Here is a 16,066-nt window from a genome sequence, read left to right as displayed (position 1 = left end):
AATGCAGTTTCTGCAAGATGGCAACCAGAGGTGATGCTCTTAAAGTATTCACAGTTACTTTTGTTTTACACAGATTCAGTCCCTCAATGTGTTTCTCTGAGGTTGCTCTCACTGGTCTAACTATCTGTATCTCTGATGCCTGTTCCCTTTGGGAATCCCCTCAAGGGGGTGGCCAGGGTAAAACAGTCTCCATAACTGGTGATCTCTAGTACTGCTTCTTAACCTTTAGTGCCTCATCCTTATCAGGCCACTTGCAGAAGGCAACTCTGGCGCAGTCTGAGGCTCCTATTTGATGTTCCTACCAACTACTTCTACCTAACATGTCCACCCAATGTTCCAACCTACTTATTCCACCTAATGCTCTTGTCTACTGTTCCTACCTACTACTTCTACCTACTGCTCCTACTATTTTGCTTTAAGGCAGGGCTCACCACAAGAAAATTTAACAATAAAGAATGAGTTAAGTGTTGTCGCATGTTCTGTGAGACAGGGAGAGTTTGCATGTTTGTGGACAGAGTGCAAGCAGTCTACATGTGGATGGGGCAGAAAGAAAAGACAGCTACCTGGGCCAGAGGAGTGCAACTTGACCACTCAAATGCTGTCTCACTAAGCAGCTGTAACGAACCCTCCCAATACTCAAATGGGTAGTGCCGATAACATACCTTCCTGATTGGTGGCTGCTTACCAACCACTAAATACCTCACTAGTATTGACTTTTATCATAAAAATGGGGTAACCCTTCAAAATGACACCTTAAAACAGAGCAAGCATGCCGACATCTTCCTAAGGGAGCAGCACTAAGAAGTGGAAACATGGGATTCTAAGTATTCAGCAAAAAATTTACATTATAAAATGCAATAAAGAAAAGGTACATTTAATGCTAGGCTAGGCTGTGAATTTTACACAGGTAAGACAATTTTAGCAGAGGCCTCATGTCACCTACACCTCTCTTGAAAGACCTTAAGAGCAGCTTCAGCATCTTTTTCGGTGGATATATACAGAAAACATCATGGTTGGATCATCAGGCTTTTAACAATAATTTCAGTATCATTTCTGAAAGCAGTTTCACTTACTTGTCAGGAACTTTAGTGAGCTGATTCTTACTGAGGTCAACAGTTCTCACTTCAGCATCTGAGGCATTTTCAAAGAGCTGGTCTGGAATCTCAGCAGCTTTCTCATTGTATGCCATTGTCTGTGTATTTCTCATTTGATATTTGTCTGGGATTGACCTATTCTCCATAAGTAAGTTGGTATCAGCTGGGGTATTCTCAAAACCTAAACAAAGTATATACAGAATCTCAATAAATGAAATCCATATTAAAAAGAGTCATAATCATGAAATCTTAACCTCGATAATTACAATTTTCTTTAATTTTCTGATACAAAGAGTTAACATGCTGTCAATGGACTGAACCAGGGCATGTGAACCATCCACAGAAAGGTCTGTGGGGTCTGGATGTATACAGTAGCAGTGGTGTCGGTGCACTACACATGACAGCTAGAGAATGGATGGGAGGGGATGTGACCTTTCTTTGTTTGCTCTTGGCACTACCTCACAAATGAGGGAAACGGCGATCAAATATGAAAAAAAAGTAATTAGTTACAAACAAAAAGGCCAATGGCATCTGTCTGGACAAAGACAGTCTAAAATATTTCAAAGACATTACCGCCACCTGTATTAAACATATCCAAGAACATTCACATAAAATTTGGTATGAATCTGAGGACATCATTAGCAGAGCCCAAATGGTGAACAAGTGCAGATCAGGTGGTGTGTATTTTGCAGCCTCATCAAAACAAACAAAAAGTTACATCAAAGTACAATGACATACTGTTACTGATTATCAAAATGATAAAAACAAAATATTACAATGCAGAATATAAAAGAAATGATATCTGAGGACTTTTTCTTTATGCCTGTTTGTCATTTCCCAAATTAGCAGCGCCAGTGATCACAAGGTATCAATAATGTGGGCTTCATCATTGGCCCTAGCCAATGTGCATTTCTAACTTCTTTGAGAATGTTTGGTTCGTTTCAAAGCAGTTCAACTGTCTGGTTTTGTTCTTCATGATACTTCAACTAAAAGCTTGCATTTCCCTCCATATAGTCACTGATAACAAGGAGACCCACTGGATGTTTTCTGCATTCTAAGAATGTTGGGTCCAAAGACTAGACTGCCAGGTCCTTTAAAAGAAAGGTCACTGCAGCCTCTAACCCATTTGCAAAACAAGGTTGAAAACATTCTTTGATATTACACTTGTGAACAACTCAAGGGTACTCCTAACCAAGAGATTTTACCCTCCATATGTTGCAGACCCTTTGCATGCATAGGAAGTGACAAGTTCCAGACCATGGCATGCATTATGTAGTAAAGCAACCAAGGGCCAAAGAAGTCCAACCCCAGCAGATCTAAATCTTACCAACATATTTTGATAAAAACATAAGTGGAAAGTTTCAAATTTAATCATCTCACACTTTCCAGAGCAGACTTAAAACACATTTTGAATCAAGAACCTCATAGTCTTAACCTATTTTCTCATTCAAGATGGAGTCATTGGACACCCACATTCTTAACAGCATGTTAGCCTTAAACAACTCTACATTTGCACATCCATAAATTTCCAGGTCTTAGTGGAATACTGTCTCTTGAAAATAATATACACAAAAAATGTGGCTTATAATTTCTTTATATGAAGTGTCAAATATTTTTAAGTCTGCTTCTAACAAAGCCTGTATACAAAGAATGGGCTACTGGTTGCACCATATAGTACTGATTTGAATAATCATGACAAGGTGTGAAATTTCCTGAAACAAGCCTTTACACCAGGAAAACCATATAAAATACGTCACACCCATGAAAGGTAACGGGATGCTGTTACAATGCGTTAGTAGTGCTTCACAAGGAAGGGCAAAGGTGGTGTGGGAGGCGTGAATTTTAATCATTCACAAGAATGATGAATGAACTAGGTTCTGTTGGTTTTCTGGTTCCTCATGTTAAGGTTGAAATACCAGTTTACTGGCAAAGGGCAACTTTAGCACAGTGATTTATTAGAAGATGTAATATTATATGGGTGAAGAGTAATCCAATAATACATAACAATTTTTTTCTAGTTAACAACTATTCAGGTGGTGGGCTGATCCAGCAAGTACTAAGTTGAATACTGATTCATTTGTCTTTAAGGGCAGCTATAAGAAAAATGAGTGTCCCTGCTCTTCTGCCAGCATGTGGTGTAAGAGGTACAGACCTCAGTCCTGTATAAGAAATCCAAAAAAATAGATGCACCTGCTCTTAATCTATTCAATGTAAATTATTTATTTGCTTTGTCGCTGTCTCCGGCGTTAGTGAGGTAGCGCAAGGAAACAGACGAAAGAAATGGCCCAACCCACCCACATACACATGTATATACATACACGTCCACACACAGCACATATACACACCTATACATCTCAATGTATACATATATATACACACACAGACATATACATATATACACATGTACATAATTCATAGTCTGCCTTTATTCATTTCCATTGCCACCCCCACACATGGAATAACAACACCCTCCCCCTCATGTGTGCGAGGTAGCGCTAGGAAAAGACAACAAAGGCCCCATTCATTCACACTCAGTCTCTAGCTGTCATGTAATAATGCACCAAAACCACAGCTCCCTTTCCACATCCAGGCCCCACAGAACTTTCCAAGGTTTACCCCAGACACTTCACATGCCCTGGTTCAATCCATTGACAGCACGACAACCCCGGTATACCACATCATTCCAATTCACTCTATTCCTTGAATGCCTTTCACCCTCCTGCATGTTCAGGCCCCGATCACTCAAAATCTTTTTCACTCCATCTTTCCACCTCCAATTTGGTCTCCCACTTCTCCTCGTTCCCTCCACCTCCGACACATATATCCTCTTGGTCAATCTTTCCTCACTCATTCTCTCCATGTGACCAAACCATTTCAAAACACCCTCTTCTACTCTCTCAACCACACATCTCTCTTACCCTATTATTACTTACTCAATCAAACCACCTCACACCACATATTGTCCTCAAACATCTCATTTCCAGCACATCCACCCTCCTCCGCACAACTCTATCCATAGCCCACGCCTCGCAACCATATAACATTGCTGGAACCACTATTCCTTCAAACATACCCATTTTTGCTTTCCGAGATAATGTTCTCGACTTCCTCACATTCTTCAACGCTCCAAGAATTTTCGCCCCCTCCCCCACCCTATGATTCACTTCCGCTTCCATGGTTCCATCTGCTGCCAGATCCACTCCCAGATATCTAAAACACTTCACTTCCTCCAGTTTTACTCCATTCAAACTTACCTCCCAATTGACTTGACCCTCAACCCTACTGAACCTAATAACCTTACTCTTATTCACATTTACTCTCAACTTTCTTCTTTCACACACTTTACCAAATTCAGTCACTAGCTCCTGCAGTTTCTCACATGAATCAGCTACCAGCGCTGTATCATCAGCGAACAACAACTGACTCACTTCCCAAGCTCTCTCATCCACAACAGACTGCATACTTGCCCCTCTTTCCAAAACTCTTGCATTCACCTCCCTAACAACCTCATCCATAAACAAATTAAACAACCATGGAGACATCACACACCCCTGCCGCAAACCAACATTCACTGAGAACCAATCACTTTCCTCTCTTCCAACACGTACACATGCCTTACATCCTCGATATAAACTTTTCACTGCTTCTAACAACTTGCCTCCCACACCATATATTCTTAATATCTTCCACAGAGCATCTCTATCAACTCTATCATATGCCTTCTCCAGATCCATAAATGCTACATACATATCCATTTGCTTTTCTAAGTATTTCTCACATACATTCTTCAAAGCAAACACCTGATCCACACATCCTCTACCACTTCTGAAATGACACTGCTCTTCCCCAATCTGATGCTCTGTACATGCCTTCACCCTCTCAATCAAGACCCTCCCATATAATTTACCAGGAATACTCAACAAACTTATACCTCTGTAATTTGAGCACTCACTCTTATCCCCTTTGCCTTTGTACAATGGCACTATGCAAGCATTCCACCAATCCTCAGGCACCTCACCATGAGTCATACATACATTAAATAACCTTACCAACCAGTCAACAATACAGTCACCCCCCTTTTTTAATAAATTCCACTGCAATACCATCCAAACCTGCTGCCTTGCCGGCTTTCATCTTCCGCAAAGTTTTTACTACCTCTTCTCTGTTTACCAAATCATTTTCCCTAACCCTCTCACTTTGCACACCACCTCGACCAAAACACCCTATATCTGCCACTCTATCATCAAACATATTCAACAAACCTTCAAAATACTCACTCCATCTCCTCATATCACCACTACTTGTTATCACCTCCCCATTAGCTCCCTTCACTGAAGTTCCCATTTGTTTCCTTGTCTTACGCACTTTATTTGCCTCCTTCCAAAACATCTTTTTTTTTTTTTTTTTTTTTCGCTGTCTCCCGCGTTTGCGAGGTAGCGCAAGGAAACAGACGAAAGAAATGGCCCAACCCCCCCCCCATACACATGTATATACATACGTCCACACACGCAAATATACATACCTACACAGCTTTCCATGGTTTACCCCAGACGCTTCACATGCCTTGATGCAATCCACTGACAGCACGTCAGCCCCAGTATACCACATCGCTCCAATTCACTCTATTCCTTGCCCTCCTTTCACCCTCCTGCATGTTCAGGCCCCGATCACACAAAATCTTTTTCACTCCATCTTTCCACCTCCAATTTGGTCTCCCTCTTCTCCTTGTTCCCTCCACCTCCGACACATATATCCTCTTGGTCAATCTTTCCTCACTCATCCTCTCCATGTGCCCAAACCACTTCAAAACACCCTCTTCTGCTCTCTCAACCACGCTCTTTCTATTTCCACACATCTCTCTTACCCTTACGTTACTCACTCGATCAAACCACCTCACACCACTCATTGTCCTCAAACATCTCATTTCCAGCACATCCATCCTCCTGCGCACAACTCTATCCATAGCCCACGCCTCGCAACCATACAACATTGTTGGAACCACTATTCCTTCAAACATACCCATTTTTGCTTTCCGAGATAATGTTCTCGACTTCCACACATTCTTCAAGGCCCCCAGAATTTTCGCCCCCTCCCCCACCCTATGATCCACTTCCACTTCCATGGTTCCATCCGCTGCCAGATCCACTCCCAGATATCTAAAACACTTCACTTCCTCCAGTTTTTCTCCATTCAAACTCACCTCCCAATTGACTTGACCCTCAACCCTACTGTACCTAATAACCTTGCTCTTATTCACATTTACTCTTAACTTTCTTCTTCCACACACTTTACCAAACTCAGTCACCAGCTTCTGCAGTTTCTCACATGAATCAGCCACCAGCGCTGTGTCATCAGCGAACAACAACTGACTCACTTCCCAAGCTCTCTCATCCCCAACAGACTTCATACTTGCCCCTCTTTCCAAAACTCTTGCATTACCTCCCTAACAACCCCATCCATAAACAAATCAAACAACCATGGAGACATCACACACCCCTGCCGCAAACCTACATTCACTGAGAACCAATCACTTTCCTCTCTTCCTACACGTACACATGCCTTATATCCTCAACAAAAACTTTTCTCTGCTTCTAACAACTTACCTCCCACACCATATATTCTTAATACCTTCCACAGAGCATCTCTATCAACTATATTATATGCCTTCTACAGATCCATAAAATGCTACATACAAATCCATTTGCTTTTCTAAGTATTTCTCACATACATTCTTCAAAGCAAACACCTGATCCACACATCCTCTACCACTTCTGAAACCACACTGCTCTTCCCCAATCTGATGCTCTGTACATGCCTTCACCCTCTCAATCAATACCCAACCTTCAAAATACTCACTCCATCTCTCATATCACCACTACTTGTTATCACCTCCCCATTAGCTCCCTTCACTGAAGTTCCCATTTGTTTCCTTGTCTTACGCACTTTATTTGCCTCCTTCCAAAACATCTTTTTTTTTTTTTTTTTTTTTCGCTGTCTCCCGCGTTTGCGAGGTAGCGCAAGGAAACAGACGAAAGAAATGGCCCAACCCCCCCCCCATACACATGTATATACATACGTCCACACACGCAAATATACATACCTACACAGCTTTCCATGGTTTACCCCAGACGCTTCACATGCCTTGATGCAATCCACTGACAGCACGTCAGCCCCAGTATACCACATCGCTCCAATTCACTCTATTCCTTGCCCTCCTTTCACCCTCCTGCATGTTCAGGCCCCGATCACACAAAATCTTTTTCACTCCATCTTTCCACCTCCAATTTGGTCTCCCTCTTCTCCTTGTTCCCTCCACCTCCGACACATATATCCTCTTGGTCAATCTTTCCTCACTCATCCTCTCCATGTGCCCAAACCACTTCAAAACACCCTCTTCTGCTCTCTCAACCACGCTCTTTCTATTTCCACACATCTCTCTTACCCTTACGTTACTCACTCGATCAAACCACCTCACACCACTCATTGTCCTCAAACATCTCATTTCCAGCACATCCATCCTCCTGCGCACAACTCTATCCATAGCCCACGCCTCGCAACCATACAACATTGTTGGAACCACTATTCCTTCAAACATACCCATTTTTGCTTTCCGAGATAATGTTCTCGACTTCCACACATTCTTCAAGGCCCCCAGAATTTTCGCCCCCTCCCCCACCCTATGATCCACTTCCACTTCCATGGTTCCATCCGCTGCCAGATCCACTCCCAGATATCTAAAACACTTCACTTCCTCCAGTTTTTCTCCATTCAAACTCACCTCCCAATTGACTTGACCCTCAACCCTACTGTACCTAATAACCTTGCTCTTATTCACATTTACTCTTAACTTTCTTCTTCCACACACTTTACCAAACTCAGTCACCAGCTTCTGCAGTTTCACACATGAATCAGCCACCAGCGCTGTGTCATCAGCGAACAACAACTGACTCACTTCCCAAGATCTCTCATCCCCAACAGACTTCATACTTGCCCCTCTTTCCAAAACTCTTGCATTTACCTCCCTAACAACCCCATCCATAAACAAATCAAACAACCATGGAGACATCACACACCCCTGCCGCAAACCTACATTCACTGAGAACCAATCACTTTCCTCTCTTCCTACACGTACACATGCCTTACATCCTCGATAAAAACTTTTCACTGCTTCTAACAACTTTCCTCCCACACCATATATTCTTAATACCTTCCACAGAGCATCTCTATCAACTCTATCATATGCCTTCTCCAGATCCATAAAAGCTACATACAAATCCATTTGCTTTTCTAAGTATTTCTCACATACATTCTTCAAAGCAAACACCTGATCCACACATCCTCTACCACTTCTGAAACCACACTGCTCTTCCCCAATCTGATGCTCTGTACATGCCTTCACCCTCTCAATCAATACCCTCCCATATAATTTACCAGGAATACTCAACAAACTTATACTTATTATCCCTAAAATTTAATGATACTCTCTCACCCCAACTCTCATATGCCCTCTTTTTCACCTCTTGCACCTTTCTCTTGACCTCCTGCCTCTTTCTTTTACACATCTCCCACTCATTTGCATTATTTCCTTGCAAAAATTGTCCAAATGCCTCTCTCTTCTCTTTCACTAATAATCTTACTTCTTCATCCCACCACTCACTACCCTTTCTAGTCTGCCCACCTCCCACGCTTCTCATGCCACAAGCATCTTTTGCGCAAGCCATCACTGCTTCCCTAAATACATACCATTACTCCCCTTACCTCCTTTGTTCTCACCTTTTTCCATTCTGTATTCAGTCTCTCCTGGTACTTCTTCACACAAGTCTCCTTCCCAAGCTCACTTACTCTCACCACTCTCTTCACCCCAACATTCTCTCTTCTTTTCTAAAAACCTCTACAAATCTTCACCTTCGCCTCCACAAGATAATGATCAGACATCTCTCCAGTTGCACCTCTCAGCACATTAACATCCAAAAGTCTCTCTTTCGCACGCCTATCAACGTAATCCAATAACGCTCTTTGGCCATCTCTCCTACTTAAATACATATACTTATGTATATCTCTCTTTTTAAACCAGGTATTCCCGATCACAAGTCCTTTTTCAGTGCACAAATCTACAAACTCTTCACCATTTCCATTTACAACACTGAACACCCCATGTGCACCAATTATTCCCTCAACTGCCACATTACTCACCTTTGCATTCAAATCACCCATAACCCGGTCTTGTGCATCAAAACCACTAACACACTCATTTAGCTGCTCCCAAAACACTTGCCTCTCATGATCTTTCTTCTCATGCCCAGGTGCATATTCACCAATAATCACCCATCTCTCTCCATCAACTTTCAGTTTTACCAATATCAATCTAGAGTTTGCTTTCTTACACTCTATCACATACTCCCACCACTCCTGTTTCAGGAGTAGTGCTACTCCTTCCCTTGCTCTTGTCCTCTCACTAACCTCTGACTTTACTCCTAAGACATTCCCAAACCACTCTTCCCCTTTACCCTTGAGCTTCGTTTCACTCAGAGCCAAAACATCCAGGTTCCTTTCCTCAAACATACTACCTATCTCTCCTTTTTTCTCATCTTGGTTACATCCACACACATCTAGACACCCCAATCTGAGCCTTCGAGGAGGATGAGCACTCCCCGCGTGACTCCTTCTGTTTCCCCTTTTAGAAAGTTAAAATACAAGGAGGGGAGGGTTTCTAGCCCCCCGCTCCCGTCCCCTTTAGTCGCCTTCTACGACACATGAGGAATGCGTGGGAAGTATTCTTTCTCCCCCATCCCCAGGGATAAATATGTAAATCTTTTCTTTCTTTCATACTATTCGCCATTTCCCGCATCAGCGAGGTAGCGTTAAGAACAGAGGACTGGGCCTCTGAGGAAACATCCTCATCCAGCCCCCTTCTCTGTTCCTTCCTTTGGGGAAAAAAAAAAAATATGTAAATATGTATGCAATTAAAGATAATTTGTAGATAGATAAAAGATTCTTGACTAACAGAAGAAAGCTGCTAGGGGTTACTGATAACTTGATGGGGTGGTTAGGCTTTACATGATAGGTTTCCATTTCCTCTCACCAGACAGAACCCTAAAGCATGTATGACAGCAAAAAATTATCTAATTTGTATTGGTAAAAATAATGATGACCAACTTGACTCTGAACTTTACAAAACAGGATTTCAATCAAAAGAAGTGGAAAGGCCATTTCAGAGGTTCTTTATATCTTACAGGAACAGTTTAACCCTTCATGAACTGTTAACTAACCAGGAAACGTATTGATTGGTGCTGACACTCTTGACCTTAAGTATTTCAGGAGCTGAACAGTGCCACGTTGGATAATATCTCGGCGGATGAGTCGCATGGGGTTACCCTCCAGTGGCATAGACTTTAAATGGGGTAAAAGGCCAATATGATATGGCAATCTGTAAAAGTAATATGGTATATATGATAAACCTACTGTCTACTTCAGTTTCACTGTATATAAGATGTACAATTCAGGTTCAGAACAACATCTCACATCTTGGAGGAGTAGCCAACTTCAAGTCTTTGTAAAGCATCAAAATCACAATGTATCAAGGAACAAATGCCTATACTATGGTTTTCTCATTGTCATAAAACCTTCATTACAACAATATCTAACAACTAACGTTACTTGAACTAGCAAGATATTACTTTCAAGATGCAGGACACTCAAAAGTATTCTCAACTACCTTTGCTCTCTCTTCTCAACCTCAATACTTTTTTTAATAATATCAGTCATCAATTGCAAAGGAAAGGAAATCATGGTAAGGGGCTTTATTGATGACTCAGACAATTTATAAATGGGCAAAAAGGGAACCAACTTTAATGAAGTTTAAGCAAAAAATATATGGAAAAAGGATTAAATTAGTGGTACAGTATAAAGGCCAAACACTGTAGTAGAAAGAACATATGTAAAAGATTTGGGTCATCACAAATGAGAAGAGGTCCAGGGAAGCCACAGAAAGGCCTGTGAGGCCTGATTGTGAATAGGGAGCTCTGGCTTCAGAGCATACGAGGCCATTTCTTTGATTCCTAGCACTACCTCACAAAAATGGAAAATGGTGAACATTTATGAAAGAAAAATGAGAAGACTTCAGAGAGCATATTGAGAAGATGACATTAACAAGCCAAGAGATGAATGGTATGATTCTATGAACTTTCATTTTCACAAGATAGAACTCTATTGAATACTTCTGTGATGTACAGTCAAAAAACATAACAATAATCACACGAGATAATTCAAAAGCACTTCTCAATTTGTAACTAACTATTTGTACTATATGTGGAGGGAGTTGTACACTCATGGGATCCCCACCTCTGGAAAGAAATTTGGAAAATAAAGGGCAAATCATCTAAAATCAAATTAAGTGGAAATATTTAGAAACTAGTGTCTATTACAATTGGAGTAAGAAACTGAGCCTGCAAATAAAAGATCATGAAGGGTATCATCAAATAAGAGAGGACCTTAGAAATTAGAAAAAAATATAATCAATGGGCATTAACACAAGATTCATATCAATTGGGAGAAATCAAGTGAATAACCATTGGAAAGAATATAAAATGACTGAAAAACAAAATGGTCTGAAGGGTCTTTTCTCAATGTCCTAGAGACCATTTTCAACAGCAGGAAATACCCATAACACAAAGTACAAACGCTGCTGAAAAATAATGCGCAGGTAAGGAAGGCAAAGGCAATTTCTGAAACTGACAGACCATAAAGAATGATGCAATGGGACAGAGACCTGGAGACACTGATAAATAGGTATGCAGGAAATCAAGTGATGTCGAAAGAATAATATGCAATGTTAGAGATGGAACAATTAGGTAAACTTAAGGTTCAATTCATGAAGTTTTAAAAAAATGCAAAATATATAGGATCAATGCTTGTTGATAAAAAGGTAAATTTTTTTTAAAAAATCAGAAATATAGATGTTGAATCAAGACTGAAGGACTTAACAAAAAAGTGGTTGGCACCAAAATTTGAGAGATCAGCAGTGACTGCAAGTACTGACTGTCTTTCACCTAATACAGGTGAGATTTCTGCCTTGGTCCTAAAACATTAAAAAAAAATGACATCCCATTTAATGACTGTAAGGGTCAAAGTTATGATAACTTAAGTAATAACATCTAGTCTTTGAAATGGCATTCAATATTATCTCAGGAGGAAAAATCATATTTGTATCTTCTCCCCTAGAATGATAGCTTAAGAGAGAGGCATGGCAGTAAGCACAGTCTGACTGAAAGAGACGACCAAGGTGTGCTGAAATGGTTCAGATATATGCATAGGATAAGCAAGGACAGACTCTTTGCTAGATTTTCCTTGACACTACCTAAATAAAGGTAGAGATATGGCATAAAAATGAAAAATAAACAACAATAAGTAATTCCTTACGTTGACAAATTGTTATTGGTCATATCTAGCCTCTCTAATCCTTGCAGAAGCGTGATTTCATCAGGTATGTCATTAATTTGATTATCACGCAGATCCAGTACACTAACACCCTTCAAATGACCCAGTTGCTCAGCATCCATCTCCTGCAGAAAGGTTGTCAGCAACAGCTATTTCAACTATGTACAAAAAACATTATCATGAGCAATGTAACAAAATGAATTTCATATATCATATGTATTACTAGCACTATAAGTTCCTTATATGCAACCTGGTGGTGGAAAGTGATGATGGATGATCACTATCACTTAAGAGTATATTCTCTCTTTCACAGATAAGAAAGTGGAAACCTGAATTTTCTCTGTGCATTATACAGAAAAATACATAATATTAAATATAAAGGCTTTCAAAAAAGAACAAATTCTAATTTCTACAATAAGCTTTCTCAAAACATTAATCCTTCTTTTTACATCATCCTTTTCAGATGTCCCTACCACCTGAATATTCAAAACTTTACCTTATCAACACTAATTTCCAAGTTCCATACCTTCCTTAATTTTTTCATTCACCACTTTGTCCACTGTACAGCCTGAATCATACCTAACCAATAGGCAAATACTAAAAGCATTACTGAGGCACATTACACCACTTCTTTTACTAACCCTCTCCTAACTTGCCAAGTAACAAGTTAAATTTTCATTGCACTAATTTTCATCATACTAACAATTTCTTTATCCTTCAACATTCCTCAAATATTTCTATCACATTCCTAAATCGCTATCAAATAATGAAATAGTTAAATCTGACACTTACCAGCAATTTTTTCCATTTTCCTTAAATCGTAAATTCATTTGTCAAACACCTAACTGCACTTACATTATTCACTTATTCTATAAATGCTCCAGGACCAATCTATGAGAGTCCTGGTGTTACCCAGGACCTTTCTTAAGGTTCCTATAGCTCAAAGTTGCACTACCCCTAGTAATGGGGAAATGTAAACTCTGGGAGTGGGAAGTTCTTTAAAGAGACTGTACTTCCAATGATACAGGCTTGCCAAGGAGACTTTTCACTTATGGTTTTACCTCAAACAGACAGTCTGGCAACACTCTTGCACTTACATGCAGCATCATATATACACATAATCCCCATAATGGCTTAAACACTGTCAACCACATTTCAAAATGATTACCGTGGCTTGAAAATAAAATTCCTGAGTGATGATATAATCTGGGCAAGACAAACTTCAGAGATTGATATCAGAAGAATGACTGAAGATCACATGTAATGGAGACATTTTGTGCAAAGAGGTGGTGTGAATGGAGGCATTGGTCTCAATTAGAGAGTCAATTTAGCAAGAAAAATGAAAGATCAAAAAGCAAGTTGATAATAATTTATAAATACTTTCCTTTATCTCCTCTCTTTCCCTTTCATTATAATTCTAAATTTCATTAAGCCTAAGCCTTGATGTGGATCTTTGTCCATGATTGGACCCTTACATAAAGTCCATCTTCCACTCTAACACACACCCATGGGATGAGGAAGTGTGAGTTATGTTTGCATAGGCTGTATGCACCTGATTCACTCCATTAAACTGGGAATGGAAATGGAGAGATGACAACAGACAGAGAGATAAGAGTCACACTTTCCTGCAACCTTGGGGAAAAACTTAATATTGATACAGTTTTACCATTAACACTTTCCACAAAACTTTAGAAATTTTCCATTTACCTTCCAACACTTTCACATATTTCTTAGCCTTCATTTCAATAACTATATAAACATAATTCCAAAAATTAAACATTTAAAACCTTTACCATTTTCAATATTCCAATTGGTTTAATATTTCAAATGTCTACTGATCACTCAATATATAGTTAACTGCCATGATTTTCTTACCTTAATGAAATTATTTCCTAAATGCAATTCCTTTAAGGAAGTACAGCTGTGAAGTGGAGGCAACACTTGAACACTGTTGTGACGGAGGTATAATTGTTCTAACTTTCGCAAGTTGCCAATGGAGTCTGGCAGAGCCAGCAGCTGATTATGGTTAAGATCAAGCTGACTCAGAGCTGAGGAAGATGAAGGGTATTGATACAATGCAGAACATGATTCCCACAATCATAATTTTGTTTCTCACTAACTCAGGTCTACATACACACATATAAACAGATAGAAGGCCTCTCAGCCATAGCACCACATGGTTATCTGGTGATCTGTTTCTAACTGTAGTAAAGATAAAACAATTAGAAAGCTCTTTCCTTACCCTTCATTCCTTCCAGCAACAATAGCCAGTGAGAAAAAGAATGGAAGAAAATCCTTCCAAGCTGAAGTATTGCAAGTAGGAAATTCTAAGGAAATGAATGAAATGGAACATGCTTTAAACTATATTGCTGTTCTACTATATACTTTGAACTACACTGTACTATACTACACTCCACTTTAGCAGAGTCTTCAGCCAAGAGTCAACTTTTGAGTCAAGAGTAAAGAAAATGTATTATTTGTAAATGAATATTTCTGTCATCCATTTTAATTAGTAAATACTTGAACTAAGGATGCATTAATCTAACTAGTATCTATAGGTTGTATGTTGTCTTTACACTACCAACATTTGAAGGCAATTTGTTCTAGAGTTCAACAGTTCTATTTGGTAAGAAGCATTTTCCCAAACTTAATATAACATCTTCCAGCTTTAAGTTTCCTTCAATTTCCTCTAGTGGCTATACCGCCTTGTATTTCAAAAGGGAGTTGTGGGAATGTGTGAAAAGGTGCAAGGAAGTTTCCTATACTGATCTGAGTAAAAAATGTATATGGAATACAAGAGGCAGGTGATTATTAGTGCTTAAGTGAATGGTGATGAGAAGAATGACAAAGGAAAGAGTGATTTCAGTGCTGTTGTCATAAGTTTTGATGTGAGGGGGATTTGAATGTGAAGGCGACTAATGTGGCAACTGAAGGTATAATTGGAGGATGTGAAGTATTCATTAAGGTTTAAAGGATGTAAGGTATTCAATAAGGTGGAGAAAAATGGTGAAAACCTTGCGGAGTTATGTGTTGAAAAAGGACGGGTCCATGGAAAATTTTGGTTTAAAAGAGGGACCTCCTTCAGAATATGTGAAGAAAGAAATATAGACAGCCAGCATTATTGGATTACATATTAACTGACGTGCATGCAAAAGAAAGACTCTTGAATGTGAATATGCTGAGGGGCAGCTGGTGGGATATATGATCATTACCCAGTGGAGGTAAGGGTGAAGATTTGTAAAGGCTTTTGGAAAACAAGAAATGATATGGATGAGGAGAGGGTGGCAAAATGTGAGCTTGAAAAAGAAGACTGTGTAAAGAAATACCAGAAAAGATTGAAAGTAGAATGGCAAAAAGTGAGAGAAAGTAAGGTGATGGGAGTAAGTGATGAAGGGAACAGGCAAAACATGCCATAATTAAAGCCATCTCATGTGATAAAAAAAAGTAAAAATTCATCAGGGCTGTGCAAGTGTTTGTAGACCTGGCTTTCTTAAAGGAAGAAAGGCTATTTGGAGTGGGGACGACAAATGAAGGGA

At 39.8% G+C, this 16,066-nt stretch overlaps 1 protein-coding gene across 1 annotated transcript in view; it reads right to left on the bottom strand.

The window, feature by feature from the left end:
* LOC139767574 (leucine-rich repeat-containing protein 40-like) overlaps window positions 1-16,066 on the bottom strand; it is a 75,332-nt gene that overhangs the window by 15,426 nt on the left and 43,840 nt on the right. Inside the window, exons 10-13 of the mRNA XM_071697009.1 lie at window positions 14,406-14,578; window positions 12,513-12,655; window positions 10,364-10,521; window positions 1,074-1,275 (exon numbers count right to left, since the gene is read on the bottom strand). Coding sequence (XP_071553110.1) covers window positions 1,074-1,275; window positions 10,364-10,521; window positions 12,513-12,655; window positions 14,406-14,578 — 676 coding nt within the window. The remainder of the gene's footprint in view (window positions 1-1,073; window positions 1,276-10,363; window positions 10,522-12,512; window positions 12,656-14,405; window positions 14,579-16,066) is intronic.

This window comes from Panulirus ornatus, chromosome 62 (genome assembly GCF_036320965.1).
Source record: "Panulirus ornatus isolate Po-2019 chromosome 62, ASM3632096v1, whole genome shotgun sequence".
Classification (NCBI taxonomy): domain Eukaryota; kingdom Metazoa; phylum Arthropoda; class Malacostraca; order Decapoda; family Palinuridae; genus Panulirus; species Panulirus ornatus.
The sequence above is the reverse complement of the archived record's forward strand: the minus strand, read 5'-3'. Positions and strand labels throughout refer to the sequence as shown.